General features: G+C 44.5%; 2 protein-coding genes across 3 annotated transcripts; both read left to right on the top strand.

Moving 5' to 3' along the window:
- The first annotated feature begins 864 nt into the window (after positions 1-864).
- On the top strand, positions 865-5,480 carry LOC124692307 (probable magnesium transporter NIPA8). Of its 2 annotated transcripts, none has more exons than XM_047225646.1 (14): positions 865-1,008; positions 1,755-2,016; positions 2,396-2,483; positions 2,576-2,637; positions 2,936-3,021; positions 3,120-3,193; positions 3,426-3,528; positions 3,610-3,738; positions 3,851-3,950; positions 4,051-4,170; positions 4,518-4,608; positions 4,683-4,740; positions 4,848-4,974; positions 5,054-5,480. In XM_047225646.1, exons 2-14 carry the CDS (start codon positions 1,924-1,926, stop codon positions 5,213-5,215), a joined length of 1,293 nt encoding a protein of 430 aa, XP_047081602.1. In that variant the 5' UTR covers positions 865-1,008; positions 1,755-1,923; the 3' UTR covers positions 5,216-5,480. The 2 variants fall into 2 exon arrangements, with proteins under 2 accessions (XP_047081602.1, XP_047081603.1); XM_047225647.1 differs by having other exon boundaries at positions 4,686-4,740.
- A 3,799-nt stretch (positions 5,481-9,279) lies between these two features.
- LOC124687170 lies at positions 9,280-10,390 on the top strand. Its single transcript, XM_047220988.1, has one exon. The coding sequence runs from the start codon at positions 9,325-9,327 to the stop codon at positions 10,303-10,305; it is 981 nt and encodes a 326-aa protein (XP_047076944.1). The 5' UTR covers positions 9,280-9,324; the 3' UTR covers positions 10,306-10,390.
- The last annotated feature ends 3,176 nt before the right edge of the window (positions 10,391-13,566 follow it).

Here is a 13,566-nt window from a genome sequence, read left to right on the forward strand (position 1 = left end):
GAAGTATTTGTCCGGAGTCTCCGGTATGGAGCTCCAGAAACAATTAAAACTCAAACTGCAATATCTTGAGTTTTGGAACTTCGATTAAAGTGAAAATAATTTTGTTGGAAAGAGGATGACAAGATCTACCCCACAAAAATATTAAGTACAAGTGGGCAGATTTTTTTCCAAGAATTAATAGGTGGAACCTCTCAATACGATGAACCGGGAAACATTCTAATCATCAAAAACGCAATAAGTTTTCCGTGTGAAATCCGTTTTCGATGAACAAGAACTTGTCATGAGGATAAGCTCAAGATCTAAAACATCGTATGGATAAGAACCAAATAACAACCAAGAGGGTCGTACCTCCTCCCAAGCTGGCTGGACTCCTGAGCTGACCCGAGGGGGCGTACCTCCTCCCAAGCACAAACTTGACACATGCATAGAAATAAATACAGTACATATATAAGTAGAAAAACGAGTGCATGCTCTAACTAGAGGTTGGTGAATTACGTGGAAAGCTCAACCTCCGTTCCTCAAGGTTGGTAGTAGCTTAGCTTAGTGCCACCTCAAAGCTAGGCAGCAAAAATTGCGCATGAAGCAAAAGTATATTGAACGAAGAAGAAAAATAGGTCCAACTCCAATCAATAACTCAATCAAAAAGAGAGAGGAGGGAGACCATGGAAAGACGCGCAGGGGGAAAAGGAGAAAAGGAAGCACCAACCTGCCCGACTGTCTGTCTGTCCCTCTCCGATTCCGCCGCATCTGACCGGGGATTCCTCCGCTGCGACCACCCTACGCGTCCGATCCGAATCCTACGGCTGCTGCCAATCTGTTTACGTGCTGACCTGACCCGACCCGACCTTCCTTGCCCCGTCCTCCTCCTTCCCACCCATTTCGGCATTTCTCCTCTCCCTCCCCGGTCCCGGCTTCCCTTCCTTTCTCTCTACCGCGCCACACCAATCCGACCACCGCCAGCGGCTCTCCGGCGCGTACAACCTAGGGTTTTCTTGGCTTCCGTCCCAGGTGAGATGATTTCTTACTTCGATCAACACGTATCTGTGCCTTATTTCTACATATGTTGCTACGTATGTATTTTGCATTTTACTTCTCCGAATCCTTTGTGTTGGTCCTTCTTGGGATGATTCTGCTGTTTATTCCCGGCTCTTCATGCTAGATCTAAGCTGCGAATCCGGCCGCACGCTTCCCCCTCCCTTATCTTTGCAAGTAATTTATGCGCTGTTGGTCGTGTTTTGGGACGAGATCTACCCGGTCTGTATCTCCAATCTTTGGGAGTCCTAATTATTATCATTACTCCAATTGATTAGCTCTTGTTCTTGCTCTGCTAGCCAGCCAGCCAGCCAGCCAGAGGTCTTGGATTCGGTGAATAATTACCCAAACAATTGCTACTCCACTAGTATTTAATCCACATTTTGCCCCCAACATGGCAAGTGACACTTTTTACCTCCCCACACAATTTTTAGGATTTTTGCACTTCTCAAATGAAGAATAAACAATGGCATGTTAAAGATTATTAGGTACTAGTGAAATGTGGATCCATTATTGTAGCCTGCACTTGTTTAACACAAAGTTTGTTCTACTCTCTGGGACTGTTCGCTGGAAGATTCTCATGCTGTTGCATTGGCCAGCTTCTTCTCAGGACGTGCTAGCTCATCTTTGGATGCCTCACCAAATGATCTTCTTTCTAAATGATTAAACCATCCTAATTGCATGTGACTCACTCATATATGCTATCTCTCCTTTCTTTGAAGGTTGTTGCCGTGCCAGCCATCACAGGTTTCATCTCCGTACCATTTCTTGCCCAGGGCTGAACAAACTAACTCTCTCAACTGGTTACACCAACACAAATGCAACGAGCTGCTCTACAAGTGCCTTGTTGAAGGCGCATGTCATATATTTGTAAGACCAATTTATAGACTCATGGGCGACTGGGTTATAGGAGCGTTGATCAACATTGTGGGCAGTGTTGCCATCAATTTCGGTACCAACCTTCTCAAATTGGGCCATGATCAGGTGAGTATTACATACTTTCTTCTAACTTACATATCTACTTATTTACACCAGTGATTTAACTCTGGGTTACCATATGGCACGTACCATTTTCCTCTAAATTCGTATTAATAATTTGGACCACCATTTGCTTTGCTAGCACAAGTTAACTTGTCCTCAGTATCTTGCTTTTTATATGAAACAACCAGACAACATGAAATATATTGCATGGCTTTCCAAGCCAATGTTTGATAATTCTGTAGCTCATTCTTTCTGCAGGCATCGGCCTATTTAACTTTTGGCCTTACTTGAGCATATTGTTTCTAAAATTATGTTACTTGTGAAAAAAAATGCTTCTAAAATTATGTGTGAAAATTCTTTTTTGTTTTGTTTTGTCTGTCAGAGAGAGAAGCTCTCCGCAAGTAACAGTAATCAAGGCAATGGCAAATTCGTCCCGAAATCAGTTATGTATTTCCAGACTTGGAGAATAGGTAAAGCTGTCCAATAAAGCATATTTTCCCATTCTTATATTTAATAAAATAATTAGAAACTGCCATATCTAATACTATAAAACTGCATCCAGGTATACTCTTTTTCGCCGTGGGGAACTGCCTAAACTTCATGTCCTTTGCATATGCTGCACAGGTTTGATTACTATCTTCCTCTTTGAAGAAAAAAAATATTTAACACAGAAGAATAACAAATGATATGGACATTTATATACTATATTATGTGAACTAGTGCATACACGACTGAACCGTAAAGGCCTTGTATGGATAGTAGCTTTGACTTCGCATTGCTCTTGTCAGTTTAGTTGCAGGCTTGTCTTCTCACTGCTAGATCTAATTAATTCCACTCTATCATGTCATTTATATCCATTTCCAGTCTAGCAGCCCTGGCCCAGGTGGTTTGTTAAATAATTGTTTGTGTAATTTTGCTGCAGTCACTTCTTGCAGCTCTTGGATCAATTCAGTTCGTATCCAATATTGCATTTGCGTACGTTGTGTTGAACAAGACTATTACAGTGAAGTATGTATATTTACTTGTTGAGACCGCATGAATGAATATCAGAACGAGTACATGTAATCATGACATAAGACTAATTAGGACTTTACTCTTCTTTTCAGAGTCATGGTAGCCACAGCTTTTATTGTCTTTGGCAATGTCTTCTTAGTTTCCTTCGGCAATCATCAATCTCCTGGTATGAGCTGTTTGATGCATTATTTATGATGTATGTTGATGATCCTTGAGCTAGTAACTAATTTAAAGAAATAGTTTATTTTTTCTGTTCCATCATGCTTTTATTGTTTACATATAAACTCTAACATCATATCCTCTGCAAGGGAAAACAGAACCTTGACTGTAGCGTATATTATTATGATGCATAGCTGTAAATCTGTGGCTTCATGGTTATATGTGTTCTATGTTGACAGTTTATACTCCGGAGCAGTTGATCGCGAAATACAGCAATTTGGTGTTTGTTCTGTATTGCATGTCATTGGTCTTTGTTGTTGCATTTAATCAATATCTCTATAGGTGAGATCCTTCTCATATGGCCTAGCCTCTTCAGAAACATTGTTTATGCTCATTCTTAACTGTTAAAAAGCTCTGCTGCAGAAGTGGAGAAACAATTCTTTCAGATAATGCAAAAAACACTGGCGCATATTGGCGAACGCTGCTACCTTTTTCTTATGCTATTGTATCTGGTGCTATTGGATCTTGCTCCGTCTTGTTTGCGAAATCATTGTAGGTTTGGCCGAGCTCTATGCATATGGCATGCTGATTCTATTTGCCTTATTTGATTCTGACTTTCTGACTGGCATATAATATTTACTATCTTTCTTTGGTTACGTTGTAGGTCAAACATGTTGAGGCTCACGATGAGCAGCAAATACCAATTCCACAGCTGGTTCACATACTCTATTCTTCTGTTATTTCTCTGTACAGCTGGATTTTGGGTAATGAATTGCACACACTAAGCTAATCCATGATTCTGAGACTACCACACATTCTGTTGTGATCTATATTGTTGTGTAATCGAACTTTTCTGTGGCACAGATGGCGAGACTTAATGAGGGGCTGTCTCTGTTCGATGCAATACTGATCGTCCCAATGTTCCAAATTGCATGGACTTTCTTCTCTATTTGTACAGGATTTGTTTACTTTCAAGAGTATCAAGTAAGTTCATATTGATAAATTGTTCTGATGGCTGAATTTGCTTATGCATTTGGTGTAAGCGTCCTTGGGTGCTTACAAAATAACTACTGCCATTAGGATAGCTGATAGGGGATTGAGGAATGGAAGATTAGGTTAGGGATAACAAACAGGTGACTAAAGATCGATAAAAAATTCTTGTTAATTAAGTTGATAGATTAATTAATACATGTGGGTGCCCCATATATAGAGGGAAATCACTTGACCCCATATAAGGGTCCAATTTAAACATTGCGCTGTATGTATCTGACTATTGTCTAAAATAAACAGTCTACACATAACACACATAACATTTTGGCTTGCCTTCGTAGGTATTTGATACACTTAGGATAATGATGTTCATATTGGGCATGACATTTGTCTTCATAGGCATATCCTTGCTAGCACCTGATGACAGCAAAGGTTTGCACTTGGCAATAAGTTGATTTCATTTGATTTTACATAAAATAAATTGTATTGACTCTGAAAATTCTCAGTAACTGATATCAAAGATGGCTCCAGCGCTACGGAGGGCCCTACTATTGATTTGAACAGGTTCTTGTTGCTATCTCTTTCCACTAGCATGTATCTAGCGTAAGCTTATGCTTCATCAGTTTGTTGTTGCATTTTACAATGATTGATTTTGACGTTGCCTTTTTCAGTGAAGCGCATGCATCAGGAAATTGCAGGTCCAGAAAGTTGCAGATGGAGGAGACAGAAGTAGATGATACAGACTCGTTCTCTTCGTCAGTAAAAGTGAAAGCAAAACGCATATTGTCTAGGGCTAAGGTGAGTGTTATATTTCTAGATCCAATCATTATGTAGCCTCGCTGCAGGTATTGCCTTTCTCATGTGATCTTGCTTGCAGTCGGCTTGCTCCATGTCGCTTGGCCTCGGGGAGGAGACCATCAGCGCTTCTTCGGTGCTTGCAATGCCAATGGTTTCCTCAAGAACTACAGGATTTAGAGGAGCCGTGACTGACCGATCAAAGTACATACCCTTGCAGTCTGCCGAGTGGGATAACCTATAGCTGGTAATGTTCCATAGATACACAGCACAGATGTTTACCTTTTGATGTTGCCAAGCGGATGGCGGTAAATTTTGGTTGCTTGCCAGGGCAATTGTCCGTTGTGCGTTATAGTACTAGTTAGCTGTAACACGAGTGTATAGTTCCAGCATTTCGCCTTGAAACATTGTCCATACTCCATACCCGTGTTGTAATTGTTGGTAACAGCTGCCTACACGAAACCTGTATAAACACGCCATGTTAGAATAAACATCATTGATTCAATTCACTAAATTTGTTTGGATATTTATTTAGCTTGTGCATAATAGCGGTGAAGTGGAGCCAAGGCATAAATATTTGCGCCAGGTTAATTGTGCTCATGTGAGAAAGCTTCTGCGGTGGCAAGGTTCTCTGAGAAATAGCGGTGCCAAAAGAGGGTCCTTCACGCGGAACCTTGAGTGCAAATTATGTAAGAAATATTTGTTGTGGAAATGGTATCATTAGGAAGTGTTTTTCAATACAAATCAAACCAAACCAATTAACAAACTATGTACAGTATATAATTGGTCAAACATTTCAGTCGAAGTTTGTTTTGTATAAGAGCTGAGGTAGTAGTACAATTTTAGCAGCCTAGTGCTAGAAGATCACGTGTTTCGACCTGAGGTGCGTCTGGAACTCTACCGGTAAGGACGATTTCCACTGCAGTTCTTGTCCACCCACGCATCTCTACTACTTATAAAGGCACAAACTTGTGTTGGAAAATAAAATCTGTACCGTCTATCCGAGTTCATCTAACGATCTAAATTCACCCATTCTCCCCACCCGCAATTCACGTTACCTTCCATCCTATGGACGATCAATGGCCCACGCCAAGACCCGCACGATCTCGGCCACGCATAAACTGTGCCAACGCCTTCTGCTACGCAGCCTCCGCCTCAGTCGCATGCGCCCCATCTACCCACGATCGCGCCGCCATCTGCCCACGATCGCGCCGCCGCCTTCGTTCTCCTCTGAGGTGTCGGCCCGGGACAATCCTGCCAGCAAGAGGTGCGTGCGGATTCAAGGATGACGACCACGTTGACTCCCGCCGCGCTCGACGTCCACTCCACGGGCATCAGCGTCTCCTTCCCCAATTCAGCCGACGCTCCTCCGCCATCGATCTCCATCCATTCTGAGCCACGGTCCAGTTCATTGCTATTGCATGATCAAGTTGATGTTCTCTTTGTTTCCCATGCACTAATCCAATCTTCTGTCACGGTAGCATCGCTGCTAGGATCCTCCATCGTACTTGTGTGACCACGCCCTACTCCTGTGGCGAGAGCTGGCCGCAGCCTGGGCGCCTCCACAAGACCACGATGACTGTGATGAAAGATGCTGCCAGCGTTCGCCTCCGCGAGGACCGCAATGGCGACATCTACATCAAGCTCGGCCAACACATCACACAGCTGGTACGGAATTCAACCGTGTGTATCGACAGTTGACACGTCTAAATTGATTTGGGCGTTTGCAGGTTCGATTTGTCGTAGATCACGTTATTTTGTTACCGGTACTTGTTCTAAGACTATGTGGTGTGTCAGATGAATACGTCCGGCCATGAGGGAGATGCTGAAGAGATGCCCGGCCTGCTGGGTTGTCGAAGAATGAAGTTGGAGAATCACCGGAAATTGTTAGTTCTGTATCCCTTCCCTGTATAACTATATTTTCGTACATCTTCCTGTAGGAACTTAATTACTGCACAAAATACACATAATGATCCATGATGGTAGATTAATTAACAAAACCCCAAAATCTGAATTATCAGATCTAACCACATTGTTGTTTCCCTTTCACCTTTTTACCAGGTCTTTACAGGTTCAACATGAGCACTTAACATATACTTCTGTAAGGGGAAACGTCAATGTGGATTTATTAGTGAATGTTCTTCATTATATCTTCCCTACATTTGACTACAGGTACATCCAGTAAATGTGAGCAACTTTCTTTTGTTGATTATACTTTGTTTCCTTTTTTCTTAACATGCAACCTCAAAAGCATACTGTTTTATACTAATGGTTAGAGATAGTTATGATAGAGACATCTTCTCTCAAATTTCAAGTCAATAGCTAGGTCGAGCATGATGATCATGTTTCCATCTTGTTTCATTGCACATGTCTCCCGTATATGCTTGGCATAATAGTCCAATTTCAGAAATTATAAGGGCCTAATTTTATCTTCAGCTCCTTTATTATGGTTAGGAGACTGCTGAATAAGAACATGTTTGATGCTTGCAATTAAATAATAAGGACATGTTTGATGTTGTCCAGATGCATGTAGCAGTTCCATCGTCCTGCTCCGATTCTGGCTCGGTGGATCAATCTTGAGTTCCTCATGTGATTCTCACATGAGATAGGAGATCTTCTCTGGACTGTAAGTCTCAGAACCTATTCCTCAGCTAAATCTCTAAAACTTGTGTTATCATGCATCACCAGAAGGCACACCATCTATATTAAATTGTATACTTGGTATCCATCAGTAACTGAACGATCGATATTTCTGAATTATTTGGACAGTATTTCCCATCTTGCATATATAAAGGCAATGGGAGTTGACAACTGAAGCGGCGTACATTCTCCCTGATACTCCATGACGGAGCTATTTCTTGTTTATAACTTCTTCACTTCTTGTCAACAAGCGGTTATTCCAATGCAAGAAATTAAAATATCAGGTTAATGTCACTGTCCACTGCAGATGTTACTTGTTCATTTTTTTTTAAAAAAATCTTCTGTTTTCTTGGTTTATTTGCACTTTGATGCTGATGCTGCAATAGTGAGAGTGCGAGCGTATTACTGGAGCAAGTAAGTCCTTCAATTATATGATGCCTATATTATTTTTCACATATTATGCAATATGATTTTTTGTGAAATTTTGCAATATATTTTTCCAAAATTGGATATGTTTACCTTAAATAATATTTTGTTCATTAAAGATATCATGCTTGCCCAAGTACAAGGAAAATGAAGCTCAAGATTGAAAATAATGCTACTTCCGGGCACTGTCGGATATTTTTGACAAAAGATAAAGACATGAATCATGTGAAGAAAAATAATTTGTATATGCCTATGATTTTGAACCTTTTTTTCTTAAAAATCATCTAAATCTGTTTTCTGTATGCAAATATTTTGTTTAGGTTATTTATTATTATATTGAAACTTCATTCGAATCTCAAATTTAACAAAACCTCATGAAAGTAGCATTATTATATCTTGCAAAGGTTCGGTTTCACGATTACTGACTGGCACAGTAGTACTTAGACTCATGACAGACGGCCAAAATTTGAAGTGTTTCATGTTCTGATTTTCTGTTTGGATAGCCATTGCCTATTGCAAGGATCATATTATTGCAGGTTATCTATGACTATGCATTAGAGGTTGCCATATATGTTTAGATGACCATGCATTAGTTTCGCTCATAGCAATCTCTTTTACATTTATATAATTTTTCTCAAAGGGAAAGCTGATTGGAGATATTTCTGCACTTTTATAAGAACTGCCAATGAAAAAATATCTCCAAGAAAAATATCTCCAAGAACTGCCAGTGCAGAAATATCTCCAATCAGCTTTCCCTTTGAGAAAAACTAGATAAATGTATTATAAACACTAGCTTCTATTTTTTCTTTCCCTTCACTATGTTCAATTTAAAAATCATTGGCGGAGACGTGCATTGCACGTGCCTGATTACTAGTACCAGAAAAGTCTACTCCTCCCTCCATCACCGAATTTTCTCTGGAGCGGGGAATAAGCCATTGACCCTCGAGCACGGCAGAAGTAGCTTTCTGAGAAGAACGAGCCCGGGCCACAGAAGAAGTTTCCGTGCAACCTCCTCCAGACTGACAGAAACTGACGCGAACCAAAAATTAATGGCTTTGATGGCGCTAGTTGGAGTACGTGCCGCGTGTGAGACCCGTCCCAAACCTACCAGCATCAGTATATCAAATGCCAAGACTTCGAGATGTTCCCTGTCTGTCCAGTCGTCTCCCGCCACCGCGTCGTGTACCACCTCCTTAACCAGCAGCCCCTCCGTCCTCTCGTCACTGGCTGGTGCGGGCCTAGCGCACAAAGTCCTCGCTCGCCTGCCTGCCTCTCACGACCTTGCGGATGGATCTTCCTCCGCGGCGGCCGGAGCCGGCGGCCATCGACATCACGTGGCTGTCGTGCCGGGGCGTCAGATCCTCGCTCCCGTTCCACACGCCGTGCCTCTACGCATCCGTCTGCGTCACGTCGTACGCCGGCAAGAGCGCCCGCGGCCGACGTCTCCACCGCGTCAAGACCCCCACCGACCGCGTCGGCGGTGAGAACCCGGAGTGGGACGACCGCCTGCGACTCCACCTCACCGACGACGCCGCCTCCTCGCCAGCGTCAGACTCAGGGCAAGAATCACCGGGGAATAACAAGGACGGGCGCGCGGACGACGACGACGACGGCGTCCTTGTCGTGCGCTTCGACCTCAAGGCGGAGGTGGCCGTCCTCGGGGACGTGCTCGCCGCGTCCGCCGTCGTGCCGCTCGCCGGCCTCGTCGCCGACGGCAGGACGCACCGCGTGTCGTACCAGCTCGCCGCGTCATCCGACGGCAGGCAGCCCAACGGCGTCATCTCCTTCTCGTACGCATTCCACGACCGAAGCAACCAGGAGGAGGAGGACCACAGGAGCGACGGCGAGCCCGTCACGCCGCCTTCCCCGGTCTCCCTCGCGCCAGCGTCGCCCGGGATGTACCCGGCGATAGACTGGCCGTCCATAGAGCAGCTCACGGTTTACCCGCCCTTGATGGAGAAGATCGCGATTTACCCGCCGTTGGCGGCCGAGACGGTCACGGCCACGCGCTCGAGCCACTGCTACTACGCTTCTGCGCCGCCGCCAGAGACTCCGGTACGGTCGGCTGCGATCTACCCAGCACCATTGACGAGGGAGATTTCGGCCCGTGGCATTTACCCGGCAGTAGGGGAGCCGGACAACGGTTTGTACCCCACGGTGGACCTTGCTCCGGTGAGCTGTTACCCGCCGATGGCGACGCCGTGCTACGGTGGTGGATTCGGGTATCCAGCTGTGCCGGATTGGGATACCCGGTGTTTGTACAGTTGAAACTTGTTACGTTTGTTCATGACTCCCTCCAGCGTGGAGGTGGAGGATGCCGGTGGTTTGTACTTTGTGTGAACCCTTTTTTTTTTTACTACAAGATTGTACTTGGTGTGAATTTTTTTTCCTTTTTTGAGATATGGTGTGATTTTTTTTTTTACACGTTTGCCTGCAGCTGCGGCAAAAAATCTCCTGTAGTACTTCAGTACTGTAAATGTTTATATTTTTATGTATAAACTAGTAAACATGCCCGTGCGTTGCATCGGGTGAGAAATCTAATAAAACCACCAGAAAGTTTAATGTAGGGTGAAATTCAAACCCACCTATGATCCTGCCTCGGTTAACATCATATCAAAAATTTCAATGCGATGAAAGTAACATACTTTAGCCACAGTGCAAATTCGTTTTTCAACAGAATATAATCTTACATTCAAATGCCAAATCTATTTCTTACCGAACTCCACACAAGACCGACCCGTTCCTCCGTCTACAATAGAGGATAGGCGATTTGTCCCCCCCCCCCGCTCGAACCACCTCACCACCGGCGATTCAGTGGATCCTCGCCCTCTGGCGGCCGCTCCGGCAGTGGGAGGACAGGGAATCCTTGGATCTAAGCGTGTACATAGTGTAGGTTCCAGTAGGATGCTAGCCGGAGGCGCTGTAGAGGTGTTGGTGTCATCGGAGTGGCTTTTATTGGCGGTGGTCTCCTCCTTCGTTGGTGGTGCTACGTGGAGCGCCGTCGCGGATCAGCCGTCTCCTTCGTGCTCGTGGCTCCTCGGAGCTATGGAGTGCGTCAATCCCTCGCCGGAGTTCGAGAGGCGACGGGTGTTAGAAGATCTCAAAGGAGGTGGTGGTGCTGAGCAAGACGACGGAGCAGGGTGGAGGTTCTCCGTAACTGAGGACCGTCAACTTCCCATCCGCAGAGGGACTCTCCCGATCAAAGGCTTGTGCACTGGAGCAGCGGAGGCACGCAAGCGAAGTGTCTTGTTCTTCTAACATCGTTGGGATCCGGACGGGCCTCTTTATATATTTTTTTCTTTTTCTAGATCGTTATGTAAGAATCTTGCTTAATATCATCAGCTCTTTCATCGCAAAAAAGGTTATAACCCTGCCAACACAAATAGGCATACACAAATAGGCATATCCTCTGCCTGAACCAAGCTTAACTAAATACTCGCATAAGAAGTCCCCTGGTCTTCAGCGGCTCCTGAAAACTTGCGCGTACATTGACATCACAAAGATGTTCTACACTACTTGGTCCTCCACATCACAGCATGAACTTAATCTCTGGAGCATCATGGCAACAATTTGAATTCAAAAATCTGCTAGCAACAATTGTAACCGTGCAGCAACCAACATGTTAACTCAGATCTATTGATTACATAATCGATGCATGTACTTGTATTCAAGGATCACCATATAGTACATGATATCTGTCCACTACCTGCAGAAGTTAAACTGAATTTTTGGCCAGCCTCATGCCCAGACTCTTCCGCCGACTTGCTAAAAAACTAAATTCATGAAACTCTTAGTCCTCTTGATCTAGAAAAACTCTTATCATTCTGAAAAAGCATTTTCATCCAAGCAAAATCGCAGGCAAACGCAGGCACGAAATTCCGTAAATGCTCCGCCTACATACAGTTAACAAAGTGAAGAGCCAAAACCAAAAGCTATATATTAAGAGCAGGTCAAATGAGACATCAGCTACACACCGTTTGTATGTGCAGATAATATTGCAGCAATCAGCTTAACTTTTTGGCCCCAGCAAGCTATTATTGATCTGCCTTGTACATGATTAACCACCATAACGTAAACCATGTCTTTAATTTTCAAGGATACAGTCAACACCCTCTCGCCGTTGAATAAAGGAATCATTGTGATCGTATGTGTTTTTGATACTCTCGCTAACACCCTGCATCAGAGCTCCATTAAGAAAGGTCACTACCGCTGAAGTTGGGGGATGACATTGACTGTCATCTTAATTGCAAGGGGGACACACGGTACCCGTTGACCAATACCAACCAAGAGAAGAATCTTCAAACATGCCCTCAAATTTTGAGATGCTCGACCTGACTGATAAACAAAGGTGACATACACAGTATCGGTTGATCCGACGATCCCGTCCATGGCCGAAGAAGTTGAGCCATGATAAAGAACCTTGACCAAATCAAGCCGAACCAAGGGGGTGGAGCAGTTCATGGGCGTGGACGTTTGCCGGGCTTGGCAGCAATATGATCAGACGCTCATGCCAACTGTGATGCAATTCCCGTAAAGAACAACAATGCCATGACTCATGGGCAAATTATGCATGAAAAAAAAAGCATACACTTCCGGTCGCTGGTAGTGGATTCCTGAATGAGCTGCTGCCAAGGCGGGCTAGCTCTTTCTGCACCAAGAATCCCGGGAATTTGGGCTAGCCCTTTGCATCGAACAACTTCAGATCGAGAATTATCCCAACCGATTCAGGAGCTGAGTGTAGGGATGAGAAGCCTTCATGAACTGCTACTGTCCTCTTCCCTGCTCCGGTGGACATCCGCTCCGCCGCCGGCGAAAACCGGCGAGCTCGCGGCGCCCCGAACGATTCCTCACTACATGCCCTCTCCACCTTGCCCACATCGATTCCCGTGGCGAAATCCGGCGAGTTGGTGCCACCCCGGAACGATTCCTCGCGGCCAGGCCCTATCCACCTTGCCCGCATCGATTTGTGGCCAATACCTCCCAGATTCTGACCAGAACGTCCGCGCACAGCCGCCGCCGATCTCCATCGGATCGGGATCGGGAGAAAGGAAACGCGCACGGGAAGAAACCGGGAATCTCTATCAGAGGAGGCTACCAGAGGAGAGGATGTATATAAGAGCGGATTGTCGTGGGTAGGGGGCAAGAAATCAAAAGGAAATCCACGGGGATTTGAGTTCGGTAAGAACTCGACCAAGGAGAAAGGCTCGTGGATGAACTCAACCAGGGCCAGACCGGAACGCCGCACGCCTCGACTCGGCGCACGAAAACGAACCGTTTTTTTACTAATCGGTGGCAGGTGCTGTAATTTGAAGCAACATCAGGGATAATAAAAAACGGACGAACAAGAAACCTTATTTTCTTTATTATTAGGTATAGACTTGGTCAAAATTAAAAAATGTTGACTTTTGACTGATCCTTAGGCGTCTTACATTTTGGGACGGAGGAAGTATTACTTTTTTTTTATCAATACGAATAACGGAAAGCCGTTGCACAATATATTTGTTGTGATCATAGAACATCTATCGGTAC

Source organism: Lolium rigidum, chromosome 2 (genome assembly GCF_022539505.1).
Source record: "Lolium rigidum isolate FL_2022 chromosome 2, APGP_CSIRO_Lrig_0.1, whole genome shotgun sequence".
NCBI classification, from domain to species: Eukaryota; Viridiplantae; Streptophyta; class Magnoliopsida; order Poales; family Poaceae; genus Lolium; species Lolium rigidum.

Coding starts and splice junctions, on each gene's coding strand:
- LOC124687170 (XM_047220988.1), top strand. CDS start 9,325: ATGGATCTTCCTCCGCGGCGGCCGGAGCCGGCGGCCATCGACATCACG.
- LOC124692307 (XM_047225646.1), top strand. CDS start 1,924: ATGGGCGACTGGGTTATAGGAGCGTTGATCAACATTGTGGGCAGTGTT. Junction 4,741..4,847: donor CCTACTATTGATTTGAACAG/GTTCTTGTTGCT, acceptor TGCCTTTTTCAG/TGAAGCGCATGCATCAGGAA. Junction 4,975..5,053: donor GCATATTGTCTAGGGCTAAG/GTGAGTGTTATA, acceptor TCTTGCTTGCAG/TCGGCTTGCTCCATGTCGCT.